The sequence below is a fragment of the Medicago sativa genome, chromosome 1, assembly GCF_051527215.1.
Source record: "Medicago sativa cultivar Bolivia chromosome 1, Bolivia_mono, whole genome shotgun sequence".
In the NCBI taxonomy this organism is placed as follows: domain Eukaryota; kingdom Viridiplantae; phylum Streptophyta; class Magnoliopsida; order Fabales; family Fabaceae; genus Medicago; species Medicago sativa.
The window spans coordinates 19,129,610-19,152,467 of NC_140749.1; the positions used below are offsets into that span (position 1 = coordinate 19,129,610).

General features: G+C 32.9%; 2 protein-coding genes and 1 pseudogene across 3 annotated transcripts; 1 reads left to right on the plus strand and 2 right to left on the minus strand.

Annotated features, from left to right (window-relative positions):
- The first annotated feature begins 1,094 nt into the window (after nucleotides 1-1,094).
- Nucleotides 1,095-3,033, plus strand: LOC146953379 (uncharacterized; annotated as a pseudogene). Its single transcript, XR_015027576.1, has one exon. The product of XR_015027576.1 is annotated as an uncharacterized LOC146953379 (transcript).
- Nucleotides 3,034-9,642: 6,609 nt separating this feature from the next.
- On the minus strand, nucleotides 9,643-13,474 carry LOC146953380 (receptor protein kinase TMK1-like). The gene is made up of 2 exons (XM_085709402.1): nucleotides 11,203-13,474; nucleotides 9,643-10,384 (listed from the first exon to the last, which is right to left on the minus strand). Exons 1-2 carry the CDS (start codon nucleotides 13,472-13,474, stop codon nucleotides 9,849-9,851), a joined length of 2,808 nt encoding a protein of 935 aa, XP_085565528.1. The 3' UTR covers nucleotides 9,643-9,848.
- A 2,540-nt stretch (nucleotides 13,475-16,014) lies between these two features.
- Nucleotides 16,015-19,547, minus strand: LOC146953381 (putative pectinesterase 29). The gene is made up of 5 exons (XM_085709412.1): nucleotides 19,312-19,547; nucleotides 18,803-18,962; nucleotides 17,390-17,596; nucleotides 16,772-17,019; nucleotides 16,015-16,293 (listed from the first exon to the last, which is right to left on the minus strand). The coding sequence occupies exons 1-5, from the start codon at nucleotides 19,545-19,547 to the stop codon at nucleotides 16,131-16,133; spliced, it is 1,014 nt and encodes a 337-aa protein (XP_085565538.1). The 3' UTR covers nucleotides 16,015-16,130.
- Nucleotides 19,548-22,858: the final 3,311 nt, after the last annotated feature.

Here is a 22,858-nt window from a genome sequence, read left to right on the forward strand (position 1 = left end):
AAGGTGAATATAAAAAAAAAAAGGTGAATATGTATTTAAGAGTGTTTTCAAGAAAATGTTCAGGACAGTCAAATTATGGTTTATTATTGTACTAGGAAAGTGATTCACTTACGGCATCCGTTGTGTTTCTTAAAAATCATACAAAAATAAAGTAATGGTAATTTCATTTCGAAAACATCAAATTTGTGCTTCTTTGTTTCAACTTTGATTGACCTAATTCAGTGTCATGATAATTTTCCAAACCAAAATCATAGCCTTAACCTTTAAAAAGAACTATATACATAGCCTCTATTTTCAATTTCATTTTTGGGACTATTGATGACCATATATTTTCTGAGAATTTCTTATCACCCTCACTTTTCTCGCATGATCTACGGAATTCTCATTTTGTCTCGTTTAGATTATATAAACCGAAGCGTATTTATGAAATTTCGGGACATTGAATCTGAATTCTATCATAACACATAAGACCAAGTATTTTGCCAATCAATAAACAAAAGTAATGTTGAGTAATGCTAGTAACATTAACTTTTAAACACTTTCTCTAACACTTACTTTTTTGTTGGATGAAATAAACACTACTCTTGTCAAATATTTTCTTGCCACCTCTTCCTCTATTGTTATTTCCACCTATATATTTCCATTAAAACCACCACGATTTCTGTTTTGAAGAACTGCTTTCACCTTGTGATTATCTTCCATTTGAATTATGATAGTCTCATCTTCCTCTATTGCTTGTGAATTTTCCCTTTCCTTTCTTATCTTTATTGTTGCATTGTGCTTGCAAAGCAACTTCATTCTTTGATTTCTCATAGATTCTTTCATTCATATGTTGTTCATGAGCTTCCAAGGAACCTTTCAGTTATTCCTTTGTCATTGTAGCAAGATATTTTTACTCCATCAAAACAATCACCACAACATCAAATCTTGGTGATAAAGATAATAGAATCTTTTCAACCAAAGATTTCTCTGACACAATTTTTCCACAAGATTTCATCTTATTCACTAATTTCGCAATTCTTGCAAAGAAATGATTGATGATTTTTTTTTTCCTTCTTGATATGATCAACACCACCGTATGTTTTCTTTGTTGGATAATAAACTTGATTTGGTCCATTGGACTAATCAAGTGTTAGGCCCAATTAGATAATAAATGGTGTAGCTCATAAAAAGTTCTAGAGTCATGTAGAACTAGGTTGGTAGAAATATCATTGAGAGAAGTGTGTAGAACTCTCATGTATGTAGTTGAGAGAAGTGTGTAGAACTCTCTCTTGAAGTGTGTAGAGAGTTATCCTAGGATGTGTCTAGAACTCTCCCTAGGATGTGTCTAGAACTCTCCCTTAGAGACTATAAAAAGGAGAGAGCTTGTCATTTGTAAAGCAAGCAAGAAAACAAGAATCAAAGTATCCTCTCCAAGTAATAAAAAATAGTTATTCTCCTCTCAAATATTCTCTTCTCCTAAATTCCTCACAAAATTCTCACTATAACCTTCTCCTTTTCCAACAAAGTGGCATCAAAGCTTAGGTTCTGAGAAGAAATTATTCCATAGTTATGGCGGTCAATGGAGCGGCGTCCTTCCAAGTTCCACTTCTTAAAGGGAGTACCTATGATGGTGCATCAAAATGATGGCTCTTCTTGGAGCACATGCTGTTTGGGAGGTTGTTGAAAATGGCTATAAGGAATCAGAAGATGAGGATTCCTTAACTAAAGCACAAAGAGACACTTTGAAGCATTCAAGAAAGAGAGACAAAAAAGCTCTCTTCCTCATCTACCAAGCATTGGATGAAGATGAGTTCGAGAAAATCTCAAATGCAACATCCGCTAAGGAGACATGGGAAAAGCTTAAAACCTCTTGCCAAGGAGAAAACAAGGTAAAGAAGGTACGTCTCCAAACTTTAAGAGGCGAATTTGAATCCCTACATATGAAAGAGTCAGAGTCTATTTCAGAATATTTTTCTAGAGTTATCGATATATCAAATCAATTAAAAAGAAACAGTGAAAAGTTAGAAGATGTGAGAATTATGGAGAAGATACTCCGATCATTAGACCCCAAATTCGAGCATATTGTTGTGACAATTAAAGAAACCAAAGAGAAGCACAAGAAGAAGAAAGAGATCACGGAGAAACTCTTCAAGATGCAACTAAAACAGAAAGATGAAGGTCAAAGAAATGAGAGGAGCCAATTAAGTCAAGGTAGAGGCCGAGGACGAGGTCGCGGTCGAGGACAATTTGGACGTGGCTATGGTGCACGTGGTTCAATTTTTACCGGAAGCAATCATGAGAAAGGAGAGACCTTAACAAGAGGACGTGGGAGAGGATACCCAAAATCAAGGTATGGCAAATCTCAAACTCAGTGCTACAATTGTTAGAAGTTTGGACACTACGCTTCAGTGTATCTTATGCTTCTTTGGTAAAGTCTGCATCACCAACCTTCTCAAAGTTGTCAACAGTCACACATTTATAAATAATGAACAAAGCCTTGTAATCTTTCTTCTTCTTCTCTCTGTTTGCAATTTTTTATACATCAATGGCACGATCACCAATGGGTTATATCCCATTCTGCACCATATCCCATAAATCTTGGAAAACAAACACCACCTTCGTTTGTTTGCTCCAGTTGTTGTATTGAGAATTGGAAGGTTTAGAAGGAAAGTTTCCATTTGTATTTGCCGCCCCATTGATGACTCTTTTCACTTAGAACTAGGCTCTTGAGGCCAGATGTTTGAAATTGAACTGCTTACTTAGTTCACACACACGCACACGCACACTGATATGCACTCGCGCGCACGCATGCGCGCGCGCATACACATCTTCTTAATTAACCGAATCTTTATGTAGACACATACTATCGTGAGTTTATATTAATAATTGGGTCTTTCTAACAAGTGACGCAAAAACATTGTTTAAGGAATCCATTAAAAGAAATTTTATCGTGAGAATACAAGTCAAACAAATGTAAAAGTCATAACTACACAATTTCCAATGTAAAAATTACTACTTATGTTTAAACAATGTCCTAAGGGCACTCGTTGACATTTTTCTCAATCATTTATAATGATATGAAATAATGAAATACTAACTTGGGTTCAAAAGAACAGTGAGACCAGCGTTAGCGAAGTAACAGCTGGAAACACTATTATTCCTTGCATAGTAGGAGTTCATGACCACAGAGGCATGGTTCCCTCAGTGTGTGTAGTGTCGGGGAAGAAACAGGAACCATCTGGCAGAATGACACTGCAATCACCCAAGAAGAAAACTAAAAAGAGTATCACTACAAGCAATGAGACCAGTGTTACCAAAGTAGTAGCTCGAATCGGTTCTTTGATTCTTCGCGTAGCAGAGATTCATGACCTCTGCTGCATGGTTCCATGTGAAGTCGGGTAAGAAACATGCTCCATTTGGTTTTCCATTAGCTGCAAAAATTCAAAATCAAAATAAGAAATTATAGACTCTAAGAATAAAGATCATAATATAAACTAGATAGCTAATGAATGAATGGTAGAAAAATTTAATAAATTAATTAAGTACCTCCTGCTAGCTTGCATCATAATAAGAAAGATCATAATTGAACCAATCAAGTATTTGAAGAACTTCATAGTGAGATTCCTATAGCAATTTTTATCTTAAGACACTAAATGGTTGGTTGGTGATACACACATATATATAGACACACACATAACATGAATGAACGTGTATACAATTTAAACATTCATTCATCACTTTTCTTACGTCTATGGAATTGATATCTAATTGAGAAATGATATTTGAACAACCATTTAGTGACAACTTTTATGACAACTTTTTCTCTCATACTCACATTATGTTATCATTTTCTCTCTCTATTGATTTGATTTTTGTGTCAAAACCTACATTTCTTTGTATATTTTGGTTGTCTCATAAGTTGTTCCATAAAATGGTTGTTCAAATAACATTCCTCTATCTAATTTACTTAAGAGTTAAGAAAATATAGTTGTCGTCTTTCTCTGTATTGTATTTTACTTCATGGCAAAATTGCTAGTAATTGTGATATCAGAAACTTAATTAAATGGTGATAATGTTTAGTGAAAAAGTCACATTGCATGAACGTGTATGGAATTCAAACAATCAAGTTGTAACCAAAAAAAAAATTCAAACAATCAAGAATGTTATCACTTTTCTTAAGTGTATGGAATTGACACCTTACTAAAGAAATTTTATTGATTATTGGTTATGGAGAAAATCAGAGAGAGTGTAAATTGAATACAATTTACATTTTAATTTTATCATAATAAGTAAACAAACAATTGAGAAAGATGTTTTATTTTTAAACAACATGATTAAATAGAGTACAAAATTGTCTTTTTTGCTTATAATTTTAAGACAAATAAAATAATTGTTTTTATAGTTTAGGATGAAAGGAGTATAAAGTTATGAAATCTTTGAAAAAGAAATGAAACTATATAAAATATTAAGTAATACACGCACGCACGCGCACACATACATGGTTCAATGGTAAAGGCTTCTCGTATGACTTGTAAAAATTGTGTTCGATCCAAAGGGCCTCATTTTTACTTCATAGATTTAAGTATTAATAAGAAACTATTATGAATAAGAAAATAATATAAAAGAAATGTATCCTTAAAAAAAATATAAAAGAAACGTAAGTGCCTTAAGATATGAAAAACCAAAATAGAAAGTATCAAAAGTCAGTCATTAAACTGGGCCACATGTCATTTACATGGGATGAGGAAAACTTAGATTATAGATGCAAAATATTTGAAGCAGATGCAATAGAAATTTTTTAAAAAGTTCAAATAGAAATAAAATTGAACAGCATGATGTAAATTTTGAAAGTCCAAGGGATGCAGCTCAAGATAATTTATTAGCGTTTTTATTTATTTTTACGGTCAACCTTTTTCCATTACAAACTATATTGTTACATGTAATAGTACCTCAGTGGAAATTTAAATAATGTAGAATCAATTTCATATAGGGAACTGTTAATTTTATTTTTTATAGGGAGATTTTATTTTTTTTTATAGGGAAATGTTAATTTTATTAGTGAATTTGTTAATTTTTAGGATTATAAAATTGCTAGTGCTCATTCGGTGTCCCTAAGAAAGAATATACGGTGAATCTAGTATAGACCTCTCAAAAAATAGTTTAAAGGTGACTTTGAATGGTAAATTTTTTTAAGATGAGTTAAATTAATCATTGTTATATGTATATCAAAAAGTTGTATTATTTCTACAAAAATAATTTTGGTAGGGATAAATTATTTTTCTCTAATTTACTAATAATTGAGAAAAAGACTTATGACAACAAATTAAATTAGTCGTTGTTATTGTTAGGAAGTATTACATTAATTTGTCTGTTGTTAAATAATTGTTAATTGAATAATTATGTTTGTTAGTTAGTTTCTTAGATGGCTTGCATCACAAGCAAGTTAGTTAGATGGTAGTTTCTCTGTCCTCGTGAGCTTAGCTCAGTTGATAGGGACAATGCATAAAATATGCAAGGTTTGGGTATCAAATCCCGGCCACCACAAAAAAAAAAAAGATGGTAGTTTCTCTCGTACAATAAGCCTGTAAGGCATTACTTGATCAATAATATTCAGTTCAACAATTTCACCAAAATCTCTCTTCTACCTTCTTATTCTAACCCTCCGCATTTCGTATCAAGAGCCCGGTTGGGCCTTGAGATTCACAAATCAAATAATCAGTAAAATAGTTTGATTTCTTTCATCCATGGCGGAATCTAGCAATTTTATGCAACCTCCGATTCCTCGATTTGATGGCTAATATGATCACTAGGCAATGTGGATGGAAAACTTGCTTCGATCCAGAGAGTATTGAAATTTGATAGAGGATGGAGTGGTAGTCACACGAACTGTTTACTAAAGCAACCCCTTAGCAACAGAAAGCTGCATATGATAGCAAATTGAAGGATTTGAAGAGCACGAACTACTTGTTTCAAGCAATTGATCGCTCAATTCTTGTTTGTGACACTGCTAAAGATATATGGGATTCCTTGCGCCAAAATATCAAGGTTCTACTAAGGTGAAGAGAGCTCAGCTGGAAGCTCTGCGCAAAGAATTTGAGATTCTTAGCATGAAAATTGTTGAATCTGTAGAAGAATACTCTGCAAGAATTTTGGCAATTTCTAACAAGATGAATGCCCGTGGTGAAAAACTGACCCAGGTATACCATTGTTAAAAGATTTTAAGATCTTTAACTTCAAGATTCGATTATGTTGTATGCTCAATAAAAGAATCAAATGATGTAACAAGTAACAACTATGACAGTTGATGAGTTACAAAGTAGTTTATTGGTTCATGAGTAACATATGAAGGGTCGGTCATAAAGAAGAACAACCATTCCTGATGATTTCCAATGCAGGAAGAGGATTTGGTCGTGGAAGAAGTCGTGGCAAAGGAAGTGAAAGTGGACGAATGAATAAAGATAACGTGGAATGCTACAACAAGTGTAATAAACTGGGACACTTTCAATCTGAATGTCCAAGCTCGGAGGACAATGCAAACTACGCAGAATTTAATGAAGAGGAAGAATTGTTGTTGATGGCTCAAGCAAGCAATGAAACTTTTGCAAAAGAAGAAATTTGGTTTCTAGATTCAGGTTGCAGCAATCATATGATAGGTAACAAAGATTGGCTATTTGATTTTGATGACACTTTCAAAGAATCAGTTAAATTAGGTGATAATTCAAAGATGTCTGTGATGGGGAACGGAAACCTCAAAAAATGATTTGTTGAGCATAGATCTACTCCAACAGAAAAAGTCTCACAATCATATTCAAGAATGATTCATGCAAGGTTTTCCATGAAGAAAGAGGCTTGATAATGTCAACTCAAATGTCATCTAATTGCATGTTTGTAATGTTTGCTCCAGTCATTATTCCCTATTGCTTTCAAGTTTCTAAGGAAGACAATACTCGCATATGGCAATGGCATAGAAGATATGGACATTTGAGCTTCAAAGGCTTGAAAATTTTGGCTCAAATTGAAATGTGAAGGGTCTTACCACTTTGAGAGAGCCTGAGTTTAAGTGCATTGATTGCTTAAAGGGAAAACAACATAGAGAGGCGATTCTCAAGACAAGCTCATGGAGAGCAACAAGCAAGCTTGAACTTGTTCACTAAGATATTTGTGGCCCCATCAATCCTGAATCTAATGGAAAGAAAAGGTACTTCATCACTTTCACCGATGATTTTAGTAGAAAGACTGGATTTATTTCTTAAACGAGAAATCTGAAGCTTTTGAGGTATTTAAGAGATTTAAGCTTCTTGTTGAAAAAGAATCAGCTTGTAGAATAATCTGCTTAAGAAGAGAGAGAGGGGGAGAATACACTTCTAATTCGCTCAATGCATTTTGTTATTAATTTACATGGATTTAGGAGCCAACTCATTACTTCTTACACTCTCCAGCAGAATGGTGTATCTAAAAAAAGAATAAAACTATAACTAATATGGTTAAATGCATGCTTAGTGAAAAGAATGTACCAAAGAGATTATGGTAAAAAGCAGTAAATTGGTCAGTGCATATTCTAAACAAATGTCTTACTCTTGTTGTAAGAAACATGACACCAGAAGAAGCCTGGTGTGGAATGAAACCATCAGTACATCACTTCATAATATTTTGATGCATAGCTTATGTTCATGTCCCAGATAATCTAAGGAAGAAGCTAGGTGATAAGAGCATGATTTGTATCTTCTTAGGATTGGGAGAAGAATCAAAAGCATACAAGTTGTACAATCCTATTAAAACGAAAATTATAGTAAGAAGAGATGTTTCGTTTGAAGAATCCAAACAATGGAATTGGGAAAAGAATGAAGTGGAACAAATTGTCACTAAAAATGAAATGAGAAACACGGACAAGGTAACTTACAGTGCAAGCAACCATAGTGAAGATGAAAATGATCCTCAAGAGCCTGAAGTAAATAATGAAATGCAACCAGAACTTGATGAACAAAATGCGATAGTATCTGATTCTGAAGATAGCAATGATGAGGATCAAGATTTGGGGAAAAGGGTACACAAAAGGCTTGCATATCTGGATGATTATGTCACTGCAGAAAATATTGAAGCACAAACCTTTCATAATCTTGTTGTGTTCAGTTCCAGTGAAAACCGCAATTATCTGAAGGATGAATGTGGAAATGATTGTTACCATCCATGGCAGCCATGGGAGGTTCAAAGAGCTCAAGATGAGCAGAGATGAAGAGGGAAAGAAAAAAAAAAGGAGTGCGAAAACATAGAAGGAGACGCGCGAAGGTTAGAGAGAATTGCTAAAAATCTTAACTTCTACCATATTAAATCTCAAGCAATGGATTTCATTGATTGAGTGAAGAATTGATTGACTGATTCTACAATGATAATCATCCAGCTTATTTAGGATCTGAATCAGTGATGAAAACAGAAATAATTGTCTAACTAACAGTAACATCTAACTGAATTTCTTTCTAACTAATTTTGGTTAACTATAACTAACTAACAAAGATTTGGTCGTAGCTTATATATTCTAATACCCCCGTTCAAGGTGGAGAAACAATTCCCAGCTTGCATAGTTGCATATGAAATTAGAGATATTACAAAAGAGTTGGTCGCAGGAAAATGTAAGCCTTGGCCTAGATTAGATTGGAGATACTACAAATGGTGACGAATAACAAGAAGATGAGGTTGCCTTGGCTGTTGCATAAATTGAATAAGCTTGTCTCAGTAACGCGTATGTCAGAGCTTGAGAAGCTCAGATACATTAAGCGTCCGATGAGTCTTCTATAGAGAGAGGGATCAGGTATAGGATCATCTTTTGCGGAAAATAATTTCATGTTGGGATAAATTGGTAAGTAAGCTGGTTTGCAAACTAGAAAACCAAAATCTTCAAGGATATTGAGAGTATATTTCCTTCGGGATAAGGACAAGCCTTTGATAGAACGTGCAATTTCCAAGCATAAGAAACATTTCATGTATCCAATGACCTTCAACTTCAACAAAGATTATAGGAGGGCTTGTATCACAACAATTTTCATAGAGTTTGGTCTAGCTAGAATGATATCATCGACATAAACAAGTAAGACAACTAATGAAGACACTGAACCTGAAGTGAAAAGAGGGCGATCAATTTTAGAGTGCATAAACCATGTGTCACCAAGGAGGTGGAAATGTATCAGATAAATTAATATCATCCTTTTGAATGTAGCCTTTGGCTACTAGTCGAGCTTTGTGTCTATCGACATTGCCGTCAGGCTTAAATTTCACCTTGTAAACCCATTTGATGCCAATACATTTTTTTCTAGGTGTAAGTGGTCCAAGAGACCATGCATTATTTGTTTCCAAAGCCTTGATTTCCTCGTTCATTTCCTGCTTCCATTCAGGATGTATCAGTTCTTTGCGACGTATCAGTTCCATGCGTTAAAATTCAGGTTGAAAAACAGAATTTACTGCACAGATAAAGGCATTGTAGGATGGGTTGTGTTTGGTCTCATGAAGTTGGGATCAGGGATGGGAAGTGAAATCACTAAATCCTGGAAAGGATCTTGTATTTTAAGTGTTACCTCTCCTGAATTAAAAAATATTTTTGAAAAAGACAATAGAAAATTGATTATCAGTTAGTAATGCAATAACAAACATCAATTTAACAAAAAATTGGGGGATATATAATATATTGTGCAGAAGAAAATTAGGGGACAATCTAATAGTTCCAACTGCTGCAATTGAAACAAAGATTTTGTTGGGAAGCGTGACATATTTATCAGTGACTTTTTGACATTAATGAAATAATACACGAGTTAGTCAAAAAGAATCCCCTAATCTAAATCCCCTAAATTGTATACTCGACCGTGTATTCTCAAAATTCATCGTGCATCGGAAGATGTAAAGGAATCAGCAAATCCAGGAGACCGGGGCGGTATACTCGACTGTGTATTCTCATAACTTGCAGCCTTCGACGAACAATACGAAACATCGAGTGTGTTGCTCATTCCTTCAAGATTCTGCAACTTACTCACAGCTTGAGGCAAACCCATATCCAAGTCAATCCCATACATGTCATCAGCATCAGGTTTAGCCGGCTTCCAAATCTCAACAAGAGGTGCTAACACATTCACTACGTATCCCATGTCGGGACGCTGATGAGGCTCCCTTGCACAGCAGTGGCTTGCCAATTCTGCAATGATCCTGAAACTCTCCAAGCCTTCCTCGTTGATGTCCATTGCTGGATCAATGACCTTTTCGAACGAGTTTTTGTTCAGTATAATTCTGCGGAACCATGTAACAAGGTGTATGTTCTCGTCTGCTTGGTTGTTGTCGATTGCTCTCTTTCCGGTTATCATCTCCATAAGAATCACGCCATAGCTGTACACATCTAACTTTGTGGTGACACGGCCGGTGACTGTGACATATCATACCAGTTTAACGTGTTAGGGAAATGATCAAGAAAAGAGAAGAATTACCAATATGCTAGGATGCCAGTTGCTACACATAGATACGGGGCATGGCATGAAAAATATGAATCATATTTACAAGATTTTATGAGATGCTAGCACCAAGTATTCTTTCTAATCAACTTAAAACTAAATATCAATCGGCGAAGTAGAGGGAACATCACAAGGTATGCAAATTGGCTGTAGATGATAAGGGCCTGTTTGTTTAGGAATTAAAAAAATAAGTAATTTAACATTGTTTAAAAATTGAATGCCATATAGAGATTTTTATGCAATGCATAAATTTGTTGTGTTTCTTTACAATCATTTAATTTTTTTGAATAAAAGTGTTTCTTTACAATCATAAAAATCACTTTTTTAATATTATCTCTTACCTATCACACTCATTAAGATTGTTATTCAGTAGCTAGTCAACATAGCTTTTCCTTATAATCAAATTTCAATTTTTTCATGCTCATATTTATTTTCAAAAGTTTAAACAAGGGAAAATTGCATTGACATCCCTTAAAGTAGGTTGAAATGTCACTCACATGTACTGTAAAGTAGAAAGGTGAAAAGAAAACTACACATGTACTGTATTGGTGAAGCGATTCACTACGAAATTCCCTATTCGAGAATGTTGCGAAAAAATGTTTATGCATAGCTAAATTTACGATCTGCAGCTCATTCATCTGACACAAAAGTAGGAACCTAGATAATTAATATGTGCAACAAATAAAATGTCATGCAACAAAAAAAATCTAAATTATAATTAAAATGTGATTACCTGCATACTCTGGTGCCATATATCCAAAAGTTCCTGCAAGTCTAGTCTGGAATGAAGCTTTTCCTTCTGGAGCAAGTCGAACTAATCCAAAGTCAGCTACTTTAGCGCGCATATCATTTCCAAGCAAGATATTTGATGGTTTCAGATCCCTGTGGATGAAAATTTGTTGTGCCAAACCATGAAGATATTCAACACCTCTAGCAACATCCAAGGCAATGGAAAGCCTACTCTTCCATCCGAGTGGTTTCAACCCGTCATCTTTCCAGTCAAAGAGATGTTGACTAAGAGTTCCCTGAGGCATGTATTCAAAGACAAGAAGTTTCTCATTTTCGTCCAAGCAATAGCCATGGAGTGCAACCAAATGCCTGTGTCGAACCTTGGTGAGAACCGCGATTTCGGACTTGAACTCATTCAACCCATTGTCACCAACTATTTCAGATTGCATCCTTTTTACTGCAATCTTTGTTCCATCGTCCATTTCCCCTTTGTATACGGTGGCAAAACCGCCTTTGCCCAATATATTCTCTTCACTAAAATTGTTTGTAACTTCTCTCAAAACTTGAATCGAAATCACCATATTACCAGCCTCCACATTTTGAACACTACTCGATGGACTAAATCCACCAGTCCCTCCTGAAACGACGGCAGCAGAACTTCCGGATGCTGCAACACTTATTTTCACACCATTTCCATCTCCAGAGTGACGAGGATGTACCACAATCGCATTCGGAGTTTGAACTTTGTCATCACGCTTATTTTGTCTTCTACGGCACATAACAAATACCACAACCGGTACACCAATTAAGCATACAATCCCTATCACAATCCCAACAAATGCTCCAACACTCAATTTCCTCTTATCTTCACCTCCAGAACTAGAGTCGGAACTAGATTTGGGGCTGTCAGGTGAGTCACGAGGTTTATCCTTTCCAATATCAGGATTTCCACCGGTTTTAACAACCACATCTCCGCGAAACGACGGTATCTGACCATACAACAAATTATTCGAAACATCTAGCACTTTCAGTTGAGGCATACTAGCAAGCTCCTTAGGTAGAGTACCGGTGAGATTATTGTTAGCAAGAAGCAACTTCGTCAAAGAACCAAGACTTGCAAAATTAGGAGATATACTGCCAGTAAAACCCTTGTTTTGAAAGTCGATAATGGTAATGTTGCCACTAGAACAAACAACCCCTAACCAATTATTACCACACGGGTCATTACCTTGCCAACTTTGAGCAAGTTTAAGAGGATAGCCAAAAGGTTCAACAACAGAAAGCAAAGCATTAACAAGTGGACTACATGGTTGACCAACAACCTTAGTGCAAAAGCTATTAATCCCTCTATCAATATCATTATCAACACGAACACCATTTTGAAACTTAGGAAGTGACCCTTGAAGATAATTGTTTGTCAAATTAACAACTGTTAAACTTTGAAGCGAAGTTAAAGATGGTGGAACAACACCGGTTAACTGATTATCTCTCAAACTAACATCAAACAATTGATCATGAATCGATAAATCCGGTATCGGACCAGTAAATGAATTACCATGAACCCAAATTTGTTTCAATGATGTCATATTTTGCAAAACAGAAAGTGTGCCATTGAGTTTATTATTACTCTTTTGACCATTTACCCAAAGGTTCTGTATAGAACTACCAGATAAACTATTAGGCAAATTCCCTTCAAGAGAATTGAAAGACACCTTCAAATCAGTCAAACCTGGAAAAGCTTCTTTTCTAAAGAATTCAGGGATTATACCAACAAAACTAGCATTTATAGCAGAAAAATTCTGAAGGGCTAAACAATTCTTAAGACTAGAAGGAATTTGCCACTGAGGAAAAGGGTTATAACCAATACTCACCTCTATCAAATTACTCATGTTGGTGAAGAAATCACTTGGCATGGAAGTGAAATTGTTGTTGTTAATATACAAAAACTGAAGTGAACTTGGCATGTAAGGAAAATCACCAGATAAAGCGTTTCCATTGCATTCAAAACGAGTTAACTGAGTGAGTTGCACCAATTCTTTTGGTAAAGAACCTTGAATATTGAGACCTGCAATTTGAATTGCAGTGACTGTATTTCCATTAAACTGAATACGATTCCATTTGCGAAAATCTGAGTCAGACCAATCAAGATCATTGTTTGATGATTTTATAGAACTTTTCAGCTTTTGCATAACAACATCATCTTGAGACCATGCAGAAATAAACATCATAGTAAACAACACAACAAGGAGATGAACGTAGGAAACTCTGAAACCCATTAGGGTTTTGTGTAATTTTTTTGCTGTTGAAAAAATAGGGTTTTGAGTGAAGGGTTTATTGAAAAAAAACAGAAGACGGTGGCGTAATAGAAGAGAGAAATTTTTTTGCATGAATAAAGGAACAAATCTCTTAATAACGCTGAATTGTAGGGTTGTGAGTGACAATTATTCTACTAAAAAAGGGAATGTTTTTTAGAGAGAATTAAGTGACAGAGAAAGGAAAAAATAATGCTTTTTTTGGTATGAGAATCGCTTTTGATTAGGCGGAGAAAGAGGAAGAAGAATAAAGAGTAGACTGAGACATTAACTGAAGTTTCTGTGTACTTTTATGATTTGTTCTATTTTTTAGGGGTGCTTTTTGTTTTTTGAAGGATGTTATGTTAATCTCTCCTATCATAAATTAAATAAAATCTTTTTTTATTTTCAAAATTAAATTAAAACTTTTTTTTTTTAGAGAAAAATTAAATCCTTATTTATTAATGTTGTTAAGTCTGCAGCAACTTAACCTAATTTTTTTCCCGCTCATTTGCTTTATTCGGTTTGCAATTATTCAACCTAACAAATTTCATCTAAAAAATGCATCGCACCAATTTCATTCCTATCCTCTTCCCTTTTTTTTTTTTAAAGGAAGTATTTTCTACACTTATTTGATGATGCACGTTTGTTCTAGAAACTATGAGCATATCAATGATCATGTTTGATGCCTTCTATTTTATACTTTTTTTTTCGGCTACCCTAATTTCCATGTAAACTTGGTTATATATACCTGAATTATTGATAGGATTATCGAATTTTCTTTTATAATATTTTCAGATGTCATACATTTTATGAAGTGTTTTATTTTGTCTACTATGGATTATCACGTGGTATTTTTTCACTGTTACCTATTATATATTGCATTTTATTATTCGTATGTCAATCCATTTACAATAAACCCGAGCGGAACATGCGTCAAAAATCTAGTTAAAATTTAAACTTGATAATTTTTGTTTTAATTAATAATCACTCTTACCCTATTATGGTATCATATTTATTAATTTTTTTTTATCAGAAACAAAGTTTGGGCCCTTTTATTTTAGGAATCAAATCAATAGTAATAACGAAAAAAAAAAACCTTTTACAAAATTATCTATCATACTTATTAAATTACTATTTTATTTAGAAAAATAAGGGTTACTAGCTAGGGCCCCTTTTCTTTATAAATCAAACAGTTTTAACAAAAAAATATTTTCTATGTCCTCGTGAGCATAACTCAGTTGGTAAGGACAAGGCATAAAATATGCAAGGTCCGAGGTTCAAACCCGGCCACCGCAAAAAAAAAAAAAAAAATTCTATTAAAAACAAAAAACTTATTAAAAACGTTTAATAAATTATAATCATTAGTGACAAATATTTGTCTCATATTTTTTAAGTATTAGTGACAATTATTTGCCATATCCTCTCCCCATCAACGAGTCTGAGGCTTGAGAGCTATACTACTGTTGAAATGGAAGGCACCGATGAGGCGGAAAACGTGGCTTATAAGCATACCTCTCCCCTGCTAGACGAGCACGAGGGGAGGGTAATACTTGAAAGGAATAAAACCATTCTAGAAGCATCTTTAGGAATGATGTCTCAGTTTAAGACAGAGGATATATTCGAGTTCAAAGAGCTCATAGAAAAATATATATCTTTGTTGAAATGGAAGGCACCGATGAGGCGGAAAATGTGGCTTATAAGCATACCTCTCCCCTGCTAGACAAGCACGAGGGGAGGGTAACACTTGAAAGGAATAAAACCATTCTAGAAGCACCTGTAGGAATGATGTCTCAGTTTAAGATAGAGAATATATTCGAGTTCAAAGAGCTCTTAGAAAAATATATATCTTTATCTCCATCCAAAGGCCTTAACGTACATAACTCAAACTCGGGACCTCCTAATCTAAAACATATCCTTTTATTATAGAAGCGTAAATTGATAGTATTATTCGCATTCATTTACAATTTCCATAAGGTTATCATTTTATAAGGAAGATGTATTAATGGTATTGGTATGAAACAATTTAACAACAAATTAGCAATACACACTTAGTTACAATTTGTGTTAATCATTAGGTACTTATTTTGTAGACATAATGGTTCGTACATTGCCTCAGTGGAGGACTTTGCAATCGTAGGATGCTTTTTGCATGACCACAAGATTGGATTTGAGCCAAAGTATACCAATGCTTCATGCCCAATCTGAAGCACAGAATCCTTGAATAGAAGGAGTAGAATCACACGATAGTTCCAATCCATAATCAATAGTTCCCTTGAGATAGCGAAGACCACATTTGGAAGCCGACAAATTTGGCAAGTGCACGAAATTGTGCTAAGTAATACAATAGTAAGTTCTCTTTTTCATATGGATTGTCGTTTTCTATTAGACAATTTACTAAACTTATAATGAAAAATTGTAAATGATTCAAGAAATTTGTATTTCCCTCAAAACAAAACAAAAACAGACCATATATTTAGGGACACCACTTTTTTTTTTTTTTAAATGATCTTACAACGGAGAAAGTAAAATACAATCAGTATTAAATTCACATGTTGGGAGAAATTAAAGTACAGGGTATTAGCCCCATCAAAGTGTCCTTTTTCATAATTAAAGTGAGAAGTTGTTTTACATCCATTAGCTAAATTTCTGAAGCTATCTTAAGCCATCCTTCATTATCAACAAAATTGTCACTCGCCATTATATTAACGGTTGTCCAATCCAACTTCTTCATCCATTTCACTCGTTTGTTTGTTTTAGAACCTGGTCCCAAATTTCCATACTCTGCGAATTGTATGCGGTTCCTGCAAAAGAAAAAATGTAGATATATTGATATAGATCCAAATTAGAATTTCAAATATGTAAATCAAATAAATAAAATCAAAAATGAAAAAAAAATTATAATGGACTTTAATGCATTTCCTAATTTGTAATAGGACCTTTCTTTAATACACCCCATACGCTCAAGAGACTATTGGGCTTAGTTAAACTTTTTTTTTTAAAGAAAAAAACTTTAAAAAATATAAATAAATAGTTTTCATCCGATTGTTATGGTTTTTCGTCGTGCACACCAGATACTTCACAAGTTTTTCGCCCAAAGAAGTTAATATAAAAAAAAAAAATTGACCTAATACTAAATTTTTTGACCTAATACTCCCCATAGGATTCCCGCCCAGAGAAGACACGAGTTCTATTCACCAATTATATAATGATGATGATGATGATGATGATGATGATGACGACGATGATGAACAAAAAAATGGATGTAAATTAGGATCTTACTCGTGTCCGGCGAAAGACCATGGCGCCCAACCAGTAGGTACTACAATGTTGGACATATTGGTATTGTAGAATAGAACTCTAGCATAAGCTCTCCATGGTCTTCCCAAGTATGTCGTACCATCTCCATACACATTACAATTCTTGAAAACAAAACCATTTGCATCATTTTGACCTGTTCTCCCTTGTGCTGTAATAAAACCAGAAATTCCTCGACCTAGAGCAGCAGCAATTACGGATATGGAACACTCCTGCATAATTATAATTATATAATATAATAAGCAAATAAATAAACATCCAAATATATTTCCACTATCACAATAAAAGTAATACTTCTTCTGGTCTTATTCATAAGCGAAAGTTTGGTTAACAAAAGTTGATGTACCTGGTTAAAAATTCAGTCCAGATATATCAACTTTAATTGACTCAAAATTTTCTCTTATAAAATTAACACACACTTTAATGTCTCTTGAATGTCTCTTAATTACAATTTTATTTAAAAAAAATCACTTTTTAAACTAGATAAGCAGTTTTATAATTTTTACTAATACCCTAGGGCACTAGTTAGGAAGGTCCTATAATTTTGGACCATTTATTCAATACGACCATATCAATTATTACCTCATATATAGACTGGCCAGCACCAAATATAAAATCAACAGCACCTTCAATCAAGCAATTCTTGTAGTAATGCCTTCCTTGATCATCCCACAAAGTGTCTTGAAAACCAAAGAAGCCAACACTATAGAAGTAAGTCTTGTCACCACTTACCATCGCAGCTACGGCAGGTACCCATGGGTTACGATTTCTTGGATTATTGTATGAATTCTGTTTCCAGAGATATAAAGAGTCAAATTTATTTAAAGTTTAGCTCAAAGGAAACAAAAATTAAGATATAACAAGCACTCACTTCTAGGAAAGACAAGATATAAACTAAACTTATTTTGTAAGCCTAAACCTGGTCTTTTGAAAGTCTAGTTTGGTCTACTAGCTTATTTAAAAGCTTATTTTATATGAACATATTCAAATAAGTAATGTGATATAGGTTTAAAGAGACTAATAAACTAATAGATCAATTATATTAATCTCTCTTTTTATATTTAACATGAATTACTAAAGAATTTGACTATATATTACGTAATATTTCAATTCTAGTTTATAACAATACATTTGCATATGCGAAAAATTAATGTATACTAATAAACTTAAATAACTATAAAAGTTAACAAATTTATAATTTGATTCAAAGTAAATAGGCCGACTTGGTAGGCTTAAGAGGCTTTTTTTTATAGCTTATGGTCTGACCTATTTAGCTAAATAGCCTTTTAAAAAAGTCTAAGTCTTCTCAACTTAAAAAAAAAGAGTCTGACATGGTCTAACATATCGTAGGCTAGGTTGTATGCCCCTGTAAACCGGCCTAACCTATTCCATTGCTAGTTGAAAACTCTCTAATGTCTTATTAATCAATATTTAGCTCTTTTCAACAAGAATTAATCAATTTTAGTTGGTCCTTTAACTAAATATTACAGTAATAAATTTGATAGCTCTAGGAACGACCTTAAGATTGCATTTGGATGGAGTAATTTGAAACTCTAAAGAAATCATAATTTTAGATAATTGAAATGTTTCAATTGAACTTCTTTCGTTTCAAATTTTTTTTGTTTGGATAGAACAATAAAAAATTTCATTCCTAAACTTTGTTGGACTATATTTATCAATTTTGCCTAAAGTTTGAATTTCTAAATATAAACAATATGAACCAATTTGAATTTTTTTTAAAAAAAATCTTGATTCTTAAATGATGTTGTCATATTCTCAAAATTAATCATAAAGATTCATTTCCTCTCCTCTCCAAAGCCCTGCGATCTCATGCCCTCCAAACTCTTAATAAACCCTAAGTTATTGAAAATGTAATTAAAGTAATACTAAGAAGTAACAATAAGTGAATGCATGGGAATGAGTAACTACATATATATGCAAGAAGAGAAGTGCACAATAGGCATTAATATGAAACAGCAAGGGATTATTTCTCACCCTAAAGCTAATAAACCTGACCACAATATTGTCAGCCATGGTGAAGAACGTAGGGCTCTGTAAAGTTGTTGCATGGTCATTCCATTCAACTATTGTCTTGCTCATCCCTGCTCCTTGTATAATGATGTAAGGCTTATCATAAGGGATCTTCAATTTCTCCCTACACAAAATAAACCACACAAAAACTCAACAAATTTTCATTTAAATATCAATATTAATTTGTTGTATGGAAATATTAGTACACAACTAAAAAAAATAAAAAAATAGTACACAACTGTTTTATGATATCCCACATAGTTCTACTTAATATGGTTAAATTATTTATCATTTTTCTCGTAAGTGTAGAGTAGCTATTAGAGATATTATTTGTAGGGGATTAGGGTTTGAACCCCGAATTCCAGAAAAAAAGAGTGTTGATTTTTTTTTGTTACTAGACTATTGATTTAAATACAAATTAATGAATTTGTCAATCAAAAAAAATTAATGATGAAAACTACTTATAATTTTACCTGTAGATGCCTTCTTTTATAATGATGGAAGTCCAATACCTATTCTTTGAAGGTATGGAATCAATAGCAGATTGTATGGTAGAGAAACTTCCATGGTGCCCCTTTGGGTCAACTGTTATTTTCCTGTAAGGGAGTAACCTACTTCCATATCTTCGGTGAATTTGAGCATCTGATAGCTCTACTCCCAAACCAACCATGAGAAATAGACAAGTAAAATAACACCAATGAAAAGACATAATTGTTGGTAACAAATGAGATTTTCAATACCGTAAAAAAAAACAAGAGATTTTCAAAGTAGAGAAATTTGGTTCTTAGCTTGAACAAGAAAAAATTACAATAAAACGAACTGAAAGGTGAAGTATGTATTTAAAGAGTTACTAGTAAGAGTTATTTTGAGGGAATGAAGACAGTCAACTTAATCAAGGTTTAATAAGGAAAGTGTTCCACTAATGGTATGGCATATTTATGATTCTCAAAAATGATAGTCAATTTTTGTTTCCAATTGTAAATATAATAATGTAATAATAATATATATTCTCAATGTCAAGAGAATATTTATTCATTTTTACAATACAATGATGGTAACTTTATTTTGATATCGTCAAATTAATGGCACTTTATTTTATTTTAGTTTTGAAAAAAAAATTAATGGCACTTCTTATTTTGTTTGACCTTTGGTTGAACTAATTAAATGTCATGATAATTTTCCAAACCAAAAGTGCCTACACCTATAAAACTAACCACTCATTCCGTCTCAAAATATAAGTAAAAATGGGTCAGCATAAGTTGATGTATCTGGTACAAATTTTGAACCAAATACATTAATTTTTATTGACCAACTTTTTCTTATATTCGAGACGGATGGAGCATGTGCATAGGGTCATAGCCTCGATTTTTAGATTTATTATTGGAACTATTGATGGCCATATATTAAATTTTGTCAAAAAAATAGTTTTCATCAATTAATGTGCATTTTAATTACTTTTTTTGTTCGGGTTAGTTACTATGATTCAATGAATTTGTCAAAATGAATTATTCATTTTAGCAATATTTTATATGCTATATATGGAATTAATTGTCCTTGTCAGAGTACATTTAAGAAAAATGTTATTTTTTTAAAGTTTATTATATATTTATTTTATGTTTGAACTTTTTCAAATAGAAGGAATCATTAATGATTATTTTGATATTATGCTTCACTAATTATATCATTGGAATATTTTTTATATAGTTGTGTTTTTTTATAAGTATTAAATTAATATATTTATCGAATTAATATTATTTAGATAGGAAAATGTTATATATACATACTTTTTAATTGTTATTTAAAATGATTTTATGATAAACCAAAAATGTAGTTAGTGTTATTTTATTTATACTTGGGAAGCACAAAAAATCCAAAGTCATACCAACCGGCAAAGTTCATCTATGAGATAAGTTTGAGCAAATTGGAAGTCTACTAACCCTTAAGAGATGATTAAATTACGCTTACTTTCCCTCCTAAGTTGAAATCTACATTCCCCCTCCCTTCCTGTTAAACTTAGCCCATTTTAATACAGTTCAACATCTAATATGCTTTTTTTATCAATTTTTTAGTCACAATTTCGTTAACAACATATTATAACTTTGAAGTAAAATAAGATAAAACATAATTGTTGTGTTTCATCAAAAATAAAATAAAAATAGTGGACAAATCATTAAAATTGATAAAATAGCTTATTAAATTTTATATTCTAAAATCATAAAATTAAAATAAAATATTTTAATTTAATTAGTATTAACATTTGGAGTTATAAATAAATTAAAGTTGATTTCTTAAATGGTGCCTTGGAATTTTTTGACATAAAATTATGATTTAAAGTTTATTATTGTTATAAAAATGTTTAATCCAAACATTTTTAAGAGAGTGGAGTGTAATCCAAACATGTCATAGGAGAGAAGAGTATAATTTTCACAACATATTTACTTTTAAGATAGGAGAGTGTAATTCAAACTTCTCTCATGAGAATATAATTATGAGAGTGTAATTTTCTCTATTTAATTTATTTAAGGGTAAGAACATGACTTGGGTTTAAGGATGTTAAAGATTTAAAGGGGTAAGGCCGGGTGCGGTGTGCTCCTCAATTCCAAGATCAATCTCAATTAGGCCCGGCCCAAGGGAGGTGCAAATAGCTCAATCGAGTTGGGACTCCCAAAGGCATGGGCCTCAAAAAGTTTTTTATAGCCCAGTATAATATCATCTCCCACTAAAAAAAATCTTTATTCTGATAGTGATACGTGTTCCATCCGGCTTATGTCTTCTTGTGTATGCGGTATACGCTTGCGACTTCTTCTTCTCTCAAGGACAAAAACTCAACCATTCCCTCCACCTCCGACCGGCGACCTCCATCTCACACATAGTTTCCTCTGAATCTGATGTTGTCAATATCATCAAACCACCCCTAATTTGTTATAATCACTTAATCAGTCGATTCGAAAAGCTATTTCGAAGAATCACAACAATCATCTCCTTTCTGCAGAAAATATTCGTTTTCCCCTTTTCGAAACGACACCGTTAGGTAAGTTTTACCTCATTTTCGTTAATTTTTTTACTTCCTTCCATAAAGAAAAAAAATTCAGTGTATAGCTTCATGAAATTGCTAATAGAGATTGATAGAGATTGTCTGGTTTTTTATAATGATAGAGATTGGCTGATTTTTGTGACCATATTTGATAGAGATTAGCTAAATTTCATAGAATCACATAAGTCAGTAACCATGTTTGATTGAGATTGACTGATTTTTTTATTTTGTTAATTTTAATGAAGCTAAAAATCATAGAATTAGTAATAACTTGATAGTGCATAATTGCTAATTTTGTTGAATGTTGAACATTATGGTGCATATTATTTCTTCATATTTCAGTGTATAATTTATATATGTTGCTAATTTCAATTTAAATAGGCGATTGCTCTTTTAATAAAAAATTCGTTTTTATTTTCTTACCCCTCTGAGCCTCTAGATTCATAGGAATGGTCATGATCTCAATCCCCCGTTCTTTGCATGGACCCAATCAACATAAAATAATAGTAAATTCTATATTATTTTTTAGATGGATATCAATCTAATTTGATCTCCTCATCCCTATTCCCAAACTTCTTCCCTGCAACATAAATGTTTTTTTTTTTTTACTATTTTATATCAAAATTCGCGGACTTAGAAAATCTATTGATCAACACATTTTGCTCATTCCTTAAAAAAAAAAAAAAAAAAAAACACATTTTGCTCATTTTTGTTCTCATATAGGAAAACTAGTTAGTCTTCCCAAATGAAAGGTTTGTTTCTCTAAAACTACTTCTAAATCCATTGTAAAGTATATCAGCAATATTTTAAATATTGAAGTCACTAATGATTTTGGGAAGTATCTTGGTATCTCTGTTATCAATGGTAGAAATGATAAATCCTCTTATCCCTGTTATCATGGATTATTAGGAATGGTCATTCAATCATAATCAGTGCCTTCCTTTGGAAGCTCTTAAATAATGCTGAAAGAAAGCATCGGTGTATGC

Bases quoted from the DNA above. Each gene is read 5' to 3' on its own strand.
- LOC146953380 (XM_085709402.1), bottom strand. From the start codon at position 13,474: ATGGGTTTCAGAGTTTCCTACGTTCATCTCCTTGTTGTGTTGTTTACT. The intron at 10,385-11,202 runs GTAATCACATTT...GATATGTCACAG, and splicing joins TATGGCACCAGAGTATGCAG to TCACCGGCCGTGTCACCACA.
- LOC146953381 (XM_085709412.1), bottom strand. From the start codon at position 19,547: ATGTCTTTTCATTGGTGTTATTTTACTTGTCTATTTCTCATGGTTGGT. The intron at 18,963-19,311 runs GTAAAATTATAA...TATTTTGTGTAG, and splicing joins ATAAAAGAAGGCATCTACAG to GGAGAAATTGAAGATCCCTT. The intron at 17,020-17,389 runs GTAATAATTGAT...ATAATTATGCAG, and splicing joins CTGGCCAGTCTATATATGAG to GAGTGTTCCATATCCGTAAT.